The following is a 12,335-nucleotide window of genomic DNA, read 5'->3' on the forward strand; positions in this document are numbered from 1 at the left end:
CCCGCATCGTCTTACAGGGAAATTTTTGTACACAATTATCATATCTTATCATTGTTATTAATTGCACCCATTTTAATGTTTCCATGTCTATCTTAGTTTTTCTCTATCTCAACGCAATATGGGCCTATAGCTTTATGCGCACAATGTGAATGCATGAAAAGTAAAAAATATAGGGCCTACAGATTGTATCAACAAATGCATGTGTGTAGACAAGGTCTAGATTGAAGACAGTTGAGAGGGACTCACAGAGTCACTGTTGGGTAAATTCGCAAGAAATCAGAAAAATACCACTAGAACAGCACTCGGAGAGCTCAGACCTCCGCCAAGCAGCTCGATTAGTTCCACCCATCCACATATTAAAAATCGCTAAATTTCCCAATATAAAAGCATTTTACCTACGTCACACATGCACTTTTGAATTAGTGCGTGCAGTGAGCAAACTTCAAATACTCAAGTTCATTGACCCTTTTGCCGAAAGAAAAAAAAAATACTTGTAATTTTCATAAAAATTGCCGGATCACTACCTAAATCAAATTATCAGTTCCTTGCGTCATTATCAACTTTCCCTGCAAGTTTCATTCAAATCCGTTCTCATTTTTTGAATTATTTGGCAAACAGACAAACAGACAAACAAACAAACGCAGATGAAACTTGAACGTCCTTCCTTGGCGGAGGTAAAAATGGCAAATCTCAGAAAAGCGGCATTTCATCTTGTCATTAATCAGTAATCGATTTGTCATGTATATTTAAATATTTTCGCGTCATTCATATGATACCTATACTGTATTTGAATATTTAGGCTAAGGAAGTATGGCCTCGATCATTACGAAGCTTTTGAAAATACTGCAGAAATAAAAAACAATGCGCATCAAACAATATTATCGTAACAACACGTAAACAGCACCAAACCACACAAATGTTGTTTCTGAGACTTGGTAAGTTCGAATTCCTACCATCCAGTCGATCTCTGATCTTTGCACCCCTCCTCTTTGCCCCCCTCCTCTTTGCCCTGCCAGCGCGGTTTCAGCAGTGCTGGGTTCCAAACAAAGAGGTTCTATTTAACTGTGGCGCTACATACCCTGGGCACGCGCCTGCGAATCAAAATAACAACAACAGCAACAACAAAGTAACACTGCCTGTATGTGTGGTTGGCCGGGGGTTTGAGGTAAATAATAACGTGTCTCAAGCAGTGTTGCCAGATGGTGATTTCGGGAACCAAAAAAGGTGAAATTTGGTGATTTTTGAAGTTGTTTGGTGACAAAATTTTAGCCTGGTAACCAAATCAAAATTTGGTGATTTTTGGTAACTTTTTGGTGATTTTTAGACCCATAAAAAATAATCACACTAATTGAAAAAGAAAATGCATTTTGCCCAAAGTTTTCCCCTTATTTCCTGCAGAAACATAACATGTGCCCCCCCCCTTTTTTTTTTTTGGTCACAGCGACACACACAAACACTCATAGTCATATATCCATACACATCGTACACATTTTGCACTTAGTGTGTGTGACTACGGTGCGCCGAAAATTGCACCGAGACTCGCGCAGTGTTTGATAAAGGTTTATTGATATAATTTTGTCTTGAAATTGAAGCTTTACCTACGCTTTTCCAAATTTGGTGATTTTTGATGGCTTTTGGTGATTTTTTACAAGCCTTTTGGTGATTTTGCTCTGTTGGGACCTGGCAACGCTGGTCTCAAGTAGCTACAACTACGTGAGTGTGGTGCCTACCAACTTTACTTGTAAGTCGAGGAGTATTTGTCTTGCTTGCAGGAAAAGTTTGATGCTGGTAAGCGGTATAGCCCCCTTTATTCTCATTGATATCGTATTAGTTTTTACACATGATGCAGAATGAGCATACAGTGAAGGATATAATTGGGCCGGACTGTGTGGTGTGAACTGTGGCAGTGGGCGGCCACCGCCTCTGGCTCTGCATCGCTGTCGGGCATCGCTCGGCGTTCACGCCTGTCTAGTATCAGTAGATCCGCTGAACTCCGCTGCTTGCTGTGCTGGCTCAGGCCTCTCTCTCTTTAATCTCTGGCTGGCTGCTGCCCTGGCTTGTGGACCTAGGTCTATCACCTTCATAGACATGCAGGTTTAGTGAATGCAGCAATATTAGTAGAACACATCAGTGAGAGTTTGAGGAAAATCGGACAATCCGTTCAAAAGTTATGAATTTTTGAAGTTTCTGCTCACTCATGGCTGGATGAGAAGACTACTATAGCTTGTGATGTCACATGAGTACAACGATATAAAGAAAGAATAAAGAAAATTCATCATATTTTCACTTTTCTCGCATAACAAAAGAACACTTGACTTCTCTCTTTCAGAAGTCAGGGGGAATAATATTACCCTTAACATATGTTAGTAACAAGTCAAAGAAATGTGCACTGTATTCAAAAAGTAAAGTTTTGTGAAATTCTCTTTTTATTTTCTTTAGACACTCTATAGGGTTGTGGGTCCCACACTTTATCAGAATTGCCCTTTTTTGAATATCTCGGCCATTTCAAAACCAATTTTCATCAAATAAACGTAGAATTCCTCATAAAATCACATGCTCTTTCATATTTCATAAGAGGTTTCTCATTATCTCACCAAAAAATGTTAGAAACCTGAAATTAGGTCTCAACCAAAACTGTACGATCCCTTTAATTTTTCAAGCCCTTTGAAATATTTTGTAGCATGATACCTTGTAAGTGCATGTCTGCAGTCTGATTTCTCACATGTCATGGTAATTAATATCTTGAATACCGGTACATTGTAGCTTCTCTTGAATGAAGGGACATTCAAAGGAATGTAGTTACTATTTCATTTTCACCACTCCCCCATTATTTACCATGAATTACCATTTCTTACTAATTCTGAAATCCCCTCTAATACACAGGCCACCAGGTTCCTGTGGGGAATGGGTTAATGGTCCTCCTAACACTACCAGTAAAGATTAATTATCAGGGTGTTTTTCACTGTTTTGAGACTAAGTTATTTCTCAATCTCCTCCCAATTCTATTTGGTTAAGGATGCTCTTTTTGTTGTGAAGGTGTTGCTGTTTAAACTATTTATCTTTCTTCATTTCCCAGGAGAAGGATTATTATATGGCATCACCATGACATCTGCTCCTTGGTATCAGAATTGCGCTGACATAGAGGGTGTCCTACTTGACATCACGGGAGTGCTGTACAACAGCGGTGATGACGGCGGAGTTCCCATACCTGGCTCGATAGATGCTGTCAAAAGGTGAGTCGGAAATTGTCTTGCTGAGGTCAAGTTTAGTGAGCAAGAGAAGTCTGTGAAACCAATTTTCATAGCAGCCAATGGTGTATGTTTACTTTAACTCTGAATACTAAACCCTCTGTGCGCCACATTAATCTGAGACCGCAACATAGACATGCTTTCGGAAAACATTCTATTTATCAAATCCATTCAACTTCATATATTTTTGTTTATACGCTGGACATGCAATGAACAAAGTCGTAGAGAGAATGCCAAGCTTTGCTACGATGTAAATATCTGAGAAATCTATGATTATTTTTCCTTTGAATGGCCAGTAGCGACATTATTGTCCAGGCATGACTTTTGCACACATAACAGTGACAGAAACCAGGGAGGTGAGTTCCCTGCAGAAACTAAGAGTTTACTTTCAAATCCAATAGGGGAAACTGCTTGATATTCAATCACCACACAATTTCCAGCCACATATGAGAGGAATGGAATCACGAGTCAAGTTTTATTGTATTGCATCATTTGGTGATTTATAGGTGGATGTGGCAGGTTTGAACGATTGAGCAAAATATGTGAACTTGGCACGCCATTGACTAAGTCAGGTGTGCGAACATGGCACATGCAGAGTTAATAGTTTGGCTAATATATAGCCAAAGCAAGGCAGATATTCTAACTTTGCCTTTAGAATCGCCTTTGTAAGGAACTAGTGTGCATGTTGCTGATAAATGAAATCATGTAGTATTAAGGAATCCCATAGATGTAGCAGAGTATTACTACTTTGTCATATCTGTAGATTGTACAAAAACGATGAATGGTTAAAACAGTTCTCAGGGTTGGCAGCATTGCTCCTAAAAGTTCTGCTCAGTATCTAACCAACCATCCTCACCCCCATTTTACCCAAGACCATTGATCCTGTATGAATATGTTTCAAATTCAGTTTTTATTATGGCAACCGGACAAATTATCAGGATTGCTTGAAGTATGGGAGGCTGCATTTGATTGGCATCATTATCACTGTGACTGTAGGTTATTCAGACAATAGAAATTAGAAGCTTTATAGATTTGTGTGGTTTTTTTTTTCCTTTGCCATTTCCTTCTCATCATCCAATCAGGTTGAAAGCATCGGGGGTCAAAGTTCGCTTTTGCACCAATGAGACACAGTGCACATGCCAGCAGCTGGTGGACAAACTGCAAAAGTTGGGGTTTGAGCTCTCTGCAGGGGAGGTGTTTGCTCCAGCGCCAGCTGCAAGCCAGTTGATGAAGACACGTGGTCTCACACCACACTTACTTGTTCATCCTGGTAAGATATTTAGGCATCCTAATAATGATTTCAAGTTACAAGGCTTATTGTAAGCAGTAATCTCATATCCATGGACGTTAGTAGACTGACGTATACAACATTTTTAAGCCTCAGTACGAGAGATTGCTCAGTAATTGGAACATTGGTGGGACACTGTTTGTTTCAAAGCCATTGCATTGTGTAGTTGTTGATTTGGAAACTAACTATCACAATTTTTGATAATTGACTTATGGAAATTAATGTGCAATAATTGTGGAATTGTGTGTGTTATATAACATACTTTAATGATGCATTATTGATCATGTTCAAAGACATTTTAACTTTGATGTTATCAACATGTGTAATCATGCTTTGAATCCATGTTTTGTGAGTTGCAATTTTATCTTTAAACTTTTACTTTAATGTCATGTACATTGTATTTTTATGTTTTACCCATCTGCAAGGCCCTCATTGAAAGCAGTTTTGTAACTGACGAGGCTATCGTGGATAAATGGAACTGGAAATAAATAAATAGATAACTGCGCCCTCTCATCCCAAATGAGATGTGGCAGTGAGATTTAGTTTTTAATTAGCCACAAGTTAGGCTGAAGGGATCATCTCTGTCCCAGGTTAGAAGTTTGTAAAAATTTGAACAACATTAGACTTTAATTTGGGTTGCTTCTCCAAAAATTAAACAATTTCACGTTTTCTGAATAAAATAAGAGATTATTGCTGATATTATGTACTCTTTCACAATGTTCTTATCGCTTGATGTCATCACATATATTGATGTTGAAATTGGATATGAATGATTTTGAATAAGTTACGGCCCATCATGAGTCAGATAATGGACATTATTGCACTAGCAAAAAGGAGAGAGCGCGATTATAAGTTATTGCCAATGATAACAGTAATTGTTTTGCAGAATTTTCCACTATTGCTCAAAGTGTTCACTCTGCTTTACAACTTATTATCATTGCCTTAATCACTGGACTTATCAGCACCTAGTATACTCTCTATACTCTGTGATGAGCATTTCTGCCAGACCGCCACTACAGTGTACACATGCTCATTGCTCAAGGGCACATCAAGGGCCATTATAGAGCCTGAACCCTTGACCCTGTCTTTAAAGCACATCCACTTGACAGTGGCACAATTATGACTTTCCTGTTTTGGGGTGATTTTTCTCTGTAGTATTCCATGTTAGCCCTGCCTTGCATCAAGCAACAGTGCATCATTTTTGTCTGTCTGTTTTCCAGATGTCCTGCCAGAGTTCGGTGCTCTCGATCCGGGAGCCCAGGCAACCTGTGTCGTGGTCGGCGATGCCAGCGATGCCTTCAACTATGAGACGATGAATGCTGCATTTAGACAACTACTTGAAATGAAGCCCCCTATTCTCATCTCCATGGGAGCTGGGTGAGAGATTTATTAGGAAAATGATCACTTTGCTGATTTGAGTAAAATAGCCTATCTACATGGCAGCATGAGTTTCAGATTTCAAATTTCCAGAATTTGTTTGTGGTATAATGCATACACTAGCATACGATGGTAATGCACTATAGCCCCATAACATCTTGCAATGTACATTCAAACTTTCATGCACAAATTCAAACATATTCCTGCCATAATAACTTTTTATAGAAGCATTTATGCCAGAAATGCAGTGAGGAATGTTGTAGAGGAAATTGCAAGCTTTGCTGTGGTATTAAATTTTATGTGACTGTGATGCTTTCAGTGTATGATGTTATATTGCAAATTATTAATCGGTTTATGCATAGATAGGTATTTGAACAAAATATGCAATGTTGGCAACCTGTCAACTGAATTGGGCACGCGACTGTGGCACATAAAGAGTTAAGAATTTTGTTTGTATAAAACAAGTATTTCTATGCAGTATGTATCCTTCAAAATCTTTCGCATGTCAGTAACTGAAAAAGTGTTTAACTTCGCATCAAATAATTTGATCATTGGTACTCTGCAGGAGATATTACAAACATGGAGGACACCTCATGTTGGATGTTGGTCCCTTCACAAAAGCTCTGGAGGTAAGATACTTTTGCAGAAACTATGAAAATGAAGCTTTTCCTCACTTATTCAATTAGTTGTATGATGATCATGATGAACAGCATTTATATTGCATAATTTATCTGTGGAATATTCAAGGGTGCCCAGCTTCCACAATTTGTCGCACATCATTCACAAGGTTATGTGCAAAAATAGGTCTTCATTCTTGATCAGTGTAGATTTGAAGGTATCAAGGTTGTTACAATTACTAATTGGAATGGATAGAGAGTTCCGCAGAAGATTTTGACCTTGACTTTAGCACAAATACAGCAAAAAATCACTCTTTTTACGGAAGTTGCCGCAGCACAGTATTACTGAGTTCACAATAATGTGCATGATCCTTCATACTGTACAGGATAGTGTAACTAGCGTTCGATGGTGTCATCTGTTACAGTTGCTAGTGAGATCAAGTAGTATGGTATGCTGCACTCTTGTGCACTTACACTGGTGAGTGATGTGTGCATGGGTATCTTGCATGCGAGAGCAATCCTTGGGAATGGTTTGCTGTATCAGAAATGTCAAATTTGTATGTGACACTGGGACAATCTGCCTCAAAGCCAGATTGATGGCTTAGAGTGATAGGAAGTGAGCTGAGTCCTCGTTTTAGTGCACTCCAGTCGCTGATATTTGCAGTGGTGTTAGGCAAACGGCTGTATATTTCAACACTTCTCTAGTGTCCACAGTTACTGTAGTTAAAACCTGCTTTTTCGTGAACCTTGCTAAATGCAATACCAATTTTACTCTGTTTCTTTGCAGTTTGCAGTAGGCTGTGAGGCCATTGTGGTCGGAAAGCCGGACAGGAACTTCTTCCTGGGTGCTATCCAGGATATGGGAATTAAGCCAGAAAATGTAAGCATCAATGCTGAAAAAACAAACAAACAAACAAAAAATACAAACTTGAAGCTCTTCTATATTTATGTATAGTTGATTGGATGTCATAGCCACTGATTTAAGGCAAACTTGTGTTAGGAGCAACTCAAAGATATTATGAAAAGCATTTCTTGGATACAATTTGTCAGTTTTGTCATCTTCTATCATAGACATGTATACCACGTGATACTCTCAGATAATATCCACCAGATATATCTTCCATCCACAGAGCTTCCCTTCAACAGCTACACTACTCTTGGGGAGTTCAGTATTGGGGAGAGAGTTGTCATCCTAGAGAGAGTTGTCCTGATTTATACCAAAAAAAAAAAAAAATATCAGATTTTACTATCAGTTGCTTGAAATGAGCTGGGTCAAAGGTCAAGCTCAGTGCATTGCCCAATAAAAACTTGGCATAACATTTTTTTTTTTGGGGGGGGGGTGGTGGGATGGGGGGAGGGTGTTGCTTTGTTTGGATATAATGGAAAAGAAAGGTTGCAAAATATTCCCTGTGCAGAACTGATTAAAGGTCAGTACTTAATCAGTGGTAAAAACCAAACTTAATTATCATAAAATGTAAATAGAGAGCCACATATATGAATATGACACATAAAGTAATTGCATCAGCAGCAGAGCCATTTTGGTTAACTTTGTGGCAGTAGAATTATTGATGTGTTTTTTATGGCTGAGGGTAGGGAGTGGTTATCTCTATCACAGGCTTCTGTCTTCTATCATGTTGCCTTGATGGGCATCATTGCAGGCAGTCATGGTTGGAGATGACATCGTCAATGATGTCGGAGGGGCACAAAAGTGTGGTCTGAGAGGACTTCAAGTCAGGACGGGAAAGTTCAGGTATTTAAATCTCTGGGGGGCATTTCACGCAGCATTTTGTCCGACAAAGTTGTCGGACAAATTTGCTCTCAGCCAATCAGATGCAAGGATTTCAGTAACTTGTAACAATTTGTCAGAAAAATATCTGACCAAACTGCTTCGTGAAATGCCCCCCAGATCTCCTCCTCAGTTTGTTCATGTTCTTCATATTTGTGGCATCCACCTTCCTCACCTTCTCCATAACCGAAGAAGATATGAATCTTCAGTTGCCAATTGCTTCAATGTCTGCATATTTTGGTAACAAGCAGCATTTTATCATTTGTCAGGGTACTATGATACTGGAACCATTTCTGCTTGGCCTATACGTTTTCCTTCATATGTTCTTGTTGTTTACACTTTCACATGGAGGGGGGGGGGGGAGGAGGGGGAATTCGGATTGTCTATTCGTTGTACCGCCAATACGCAAATGCCTCCAGGCCAACCCTGTTTCAGATGCATTGTGGGGTGACTTTGTAGCAAAGTTGGATCCGGTCTGGACTGCGTCTCGTTTGCCAGACCAATGTGCAAACAACATTTGTATATATTATGTGACTGGGATGAGTTGGGGGAAAAGCACTGCTTGCCACTTTATGACTTTGGATCTGAAATAAACAAGTGTGTTTATTCTAAAGCTATTGTGATTTATTTCGGATCCAAAATCTGTCAGTTTTTTCGACCAAAAGTTGTATAGTGTGTGGTGAGCTTCAATCAGCTGAACCAACCAACCAAATTGAGCTTGCCAACCAACTGACCCAAGTCATGTCTTTCATTCAGAGATATTTCTGAAGATTTCTTTGCCTAACATTGTGTGACCAGAACACAGTGACGACTTTTAATTTGATTTATATATTTTCTGTATGGTATTGCTTTACAATTCCGTATGGTTGCAAATCAGTCAAATTGAAAACCTGTAAACTCTTTTTACGCTGAATTCAAAATAAGGAAGAGTTAGTAATGAGCGTAGTGCAGCCATTGATTGCATTGCATTGTATTTTGACCAAGGCACAAGCTAGACAACAGGGCACGGTTTCACGAAAGTTGTCAGCGCTGACAATTACCATAGTATCAGTCAGTGACAAGAGCGTCTCAACCAATCAAAACCAAGTATTTTAGTGAAATAGTCAGTGCTGACAACTTGTCAGCGCTGACAATATTGATGAAACACCCCCCTGGATCCGACAATCTTACTGAGCTCTCCCAGAGTGCTCTACAATGGTGCCTTGCATATTGGCGGTACAATTTCCATAGTATCAGTCAGTGACAAGAGCGTCTCAACCAATCAAAACCAAGTATTTTACTGAAATAGTCAGTGCTGACAACTTGTCAGCGCTGACTATATTGATGAAACACCCCCCTGGATCTGACAATCTTACTGAGTTCTCCCAGAGTGCTCTACAATGGTGCCTTGCATATTGGCAGTATCTCAAAATATTCTGACATTGTTAAGTCCAGCAGACAAACATTTCCCGAAGTTAATGTGCAATGGTAATTGATGCTGTTTCTCATTTTGGTAGGCTTAAATGCTGTGGCTTGCATTCTGAAGCATATATACATATCAAGAATTGGGAGGAGGAGCAGGCTTGCTTTCTTTTTAGATGTAGTCTCCAGTTCTGTATTGCTCCATTTTTAGTGTTGTTGCAGCGTAGACATTGTTGTGCAACGGACATGTTGATAATGATAATACAGGGGAAACTCGGTATAACGAACACTGCTATAACGAGATATCGCTTATAACGAGGAAATTTTCCCGGTCCCAAATTTCCTTCCACACAAGTCTATGTAAAATGCTACTCTTATAGCGAGATCAGTTATAACGAAATAACTGCTATAACGAGATAAATTTTGTGACTTCCAAACAAAGAAAAACATAGCCAATCAAACCTGCTATAGCGAGGTAAAGCAAAATGCCTTCGGTAAAGCTTTACTTCGCCTGTGCTATCATCTTCCGAGATTGTACAGCTTGATGCGCCAAAAACTGTCTTGTACACACATAATCATTTTCTTCAGTGCACTCCAGCTAGCACTGCATGTTGTACGTGTAAGTGTGTGTGTGCGCGCACACTGATACATGTAGAAAATGTGGTGGGACGGCCATAATGTATACATGACATCATCATATGACATTTAGCAGGAATGGGGCAATCTGATGCTGTGATTGGCTTTCTACATAGGGAATTCCCCATCTTCACACACATGCAGTCATAATGTACATACAGAATGTGTCACATACACACACAACATTGTGCAGACCATATTCAAGCTTCCATACAACACACACCCATACGATAACCACATACCAATCCACATACGATCTTGATACAATCGCAAGCTATATAAATTTACAAATTCAAACATCTACAATTAATGAGAAACACATTCTTGACTTGATATTGGATATCCTTTGCGAAAAACATCTTCTTACCCATAAAGGTGAGTAATTCCCTCACACACAATATCAAGTTATCAGTACCTGGTATTGATTGAAATGGGGTATGATGGGTAGTCCCACATGTGCAAATTAATGTTATGCCTTCTTTTATGTCTACTGATATAACGAGATATCGGCTATAACGAGGAAAATGACTCGGTCCCGACCATCTCGTTATATCGAGTTTCCACTGTACACTGTAGTTGACATCTACATGGTGTCCCCATTAGATACAAAGTGCCATGTTCTGCCATGTTCTTCAGTATCGAGGTGTGTGTATCAAAGTTATAATGTTCTTAATTTCTTTGTTTTTTTCTCTTTTGTAGGCCTAGTGATGAGAAGCATCCAGATGTCACTCCTGATGGCTTTGTAGACAACCTGGCCCAGGCAGTAGATCTTCTCCTGCAAAACAGGACCAAGTGATTCTCAGCCTATGAATCACCTCACAGTTGGACATGCAAGATACTACAGTGGCTCCTTGGGCTCATGGATGAGCTGTTACCATGGAAACATGGATGCAGTTTGGACAGATAAAGTCGGTTGAAAGTGAGAAAGGCACGAAGGTGCCTTGAACACTATGGCTTTAGTAGCAAATCTTTCTCAGCTGCCAAAGTGAGAATAAAAGCTACCTTTTCCTTTCTCATTGGTACATGCAAACAATTAACATACAATATCAGGTAAACAGTGCACAAACTCAAGTGCACTCTACCAGACTGCAGGCAGCTCCTGTTGTAACGAAGTCCTAGGGACCAGCAGTTTTTCTTTCGTTATAACAAAATTTGATTGTAGCAGTAAAGCATGTAAAGATATAGATGATAATTTCGGGACCTGAAGTTTGACTTCCTTGTAACAAGAATTTTGTTGTGACTGTGTTCTTAAAATGGGAGTGCACTGCATGTCACAGTGTGCTCCTGTTGTCACAAAGTCCTCAGGACCAGTTGTTTTATTTCATTATATCAAAATTTATTATGGCCGAACTGTGAAGTACATGATCATGTATAGACAACTGATTATCTTTTTGACCTGAATCTTTTCTTCTTTGTATTAACGAGCATTTTGTTATAATCATGTTCATTATAACGGGAATGCACTGTTTTCATGACAAGTCCAATTGTAGTTTTATGTGATATTTAAAATATTTAAAGTCAAATACAGAGGTGAAAACAGAGTTGCATGCGGGCCAGTTATGCAATGCGGGTGCAAAATACAGAGTATAGCCTTGGATGTTCCCCTTCCCCAGGATTTAAGGGGTTAAGCAAGGTGTACTGTAAATGACAAATGCTTTCACATCTGTACTTCAAATATTTGTGATATCAGTCATTGTACTAGTGATGTCAGACCTAGAACAAAAACATCACACACCCTTGTCAATTATTATGTGCACATAAGAATCTTGTCAATTATGTTGAAGTCCTTGCAAATCAGAACGCTGTGAATGCAATGCCTTAATGTTTGAAGTACCAATACACACACACAGTCAGTATTATGTCAGAACTTTACCCCTTACCACATATGTTCATTTGGGGTTTTTTTAATAGTCATATGGATTGTGCTGGAATATGCCCCCCCCCCCCCTGAACAAATGCTAGAATCCAGTATATATTTATGC

The 12,335-nt window shown here is 39.3% G+C and overlaps 1 protein-coding gene across 2 annotated transcripts; it reads left to right on the forward strand.

The window, feature by feature from the left end:
• The first annotated feature begins 1,693 nt into the window (after nt 1–1,693).
• LOC139708966 (phospholysine phosphohistidine inorganic pyrophosphate phosphatase-like) lies at nt 1,694–11,772 on the forward strand. Of its 2 annotated transcripts, none has more exons than XM_071620935.1 (8): nt 1,694–1,788; nt 3,077–3,233; nt 4,331–4,518; nt 5,757–5,913; nt 6,479–6,542; nt 7,318–7,410; nt 8,189–8,280; nt 11,053–11,772. In XM_071620935.1, the coding sequence occupies exons 2-8, from the start codon at nt 3,103–3,105 to the stop codon at nt 11,147–11,149; spliced, it is 822 nt and encodes a 273-aa protein (XP_071477036.1). In that variant the 5' UTR covers nt 1,694–1,788; nt 3,077–3,102; the 3' UTR covers nt 11,150–11,772. The 2 variants fall into 2 exon arrangements, with proteins under 2 accessions (XP_071477036.1, XP_071477037.1); XM_071620936.1 differs by having other exon boundaries at nt 1,726–1,741.
• Nucleotides 11,773–12,335: the final 563 nt, after the last annotated feature.

Source organism: Diadema antillarum, unplaced genomic scaffold (genome assembly GCF_040938485.1).
Source record: "Diadema antillarum isolate AM-2024a unplaced genomic scaffold, OU_Dant_1.0 seq00001391_RagTag, whole genome shotgun sequence".
Taxonomy (NCBI): Eukaryota; Metazoa; Echinodermata; class Echinoidea; order Diadematoida; family Diadematidae; genus Diadema; species Diadema antillarum.

What these genes read in the sequence shown, in the direction of transcription:
- LOC139708966 (XM_071620935.1), top strand. Translation starts at nt 3,103, where the DNA reads ATGACATCTGCTCCTTGGTATCAGAATTGCGCTGACATAGAGGGTGTC. An exon ending in TGGGAATTAAGCCAGAAAAT is followed by an intron (nt 7,411 to 8,188) that starts GTAAGCATCAAT and finishes GCATCATTGCAG; the next exon opens with GCAGTCATGGTTGGAGATGA. An exon ending in GTCAGGACGGGAAAGTTCAG is followed by an intron (nt 8,281 to 11,052) that starts GTATTTAAATCT and finishes TCTCTTTTGTAG; the next exon opens with GCCTAGTGATGAGAAGCATC.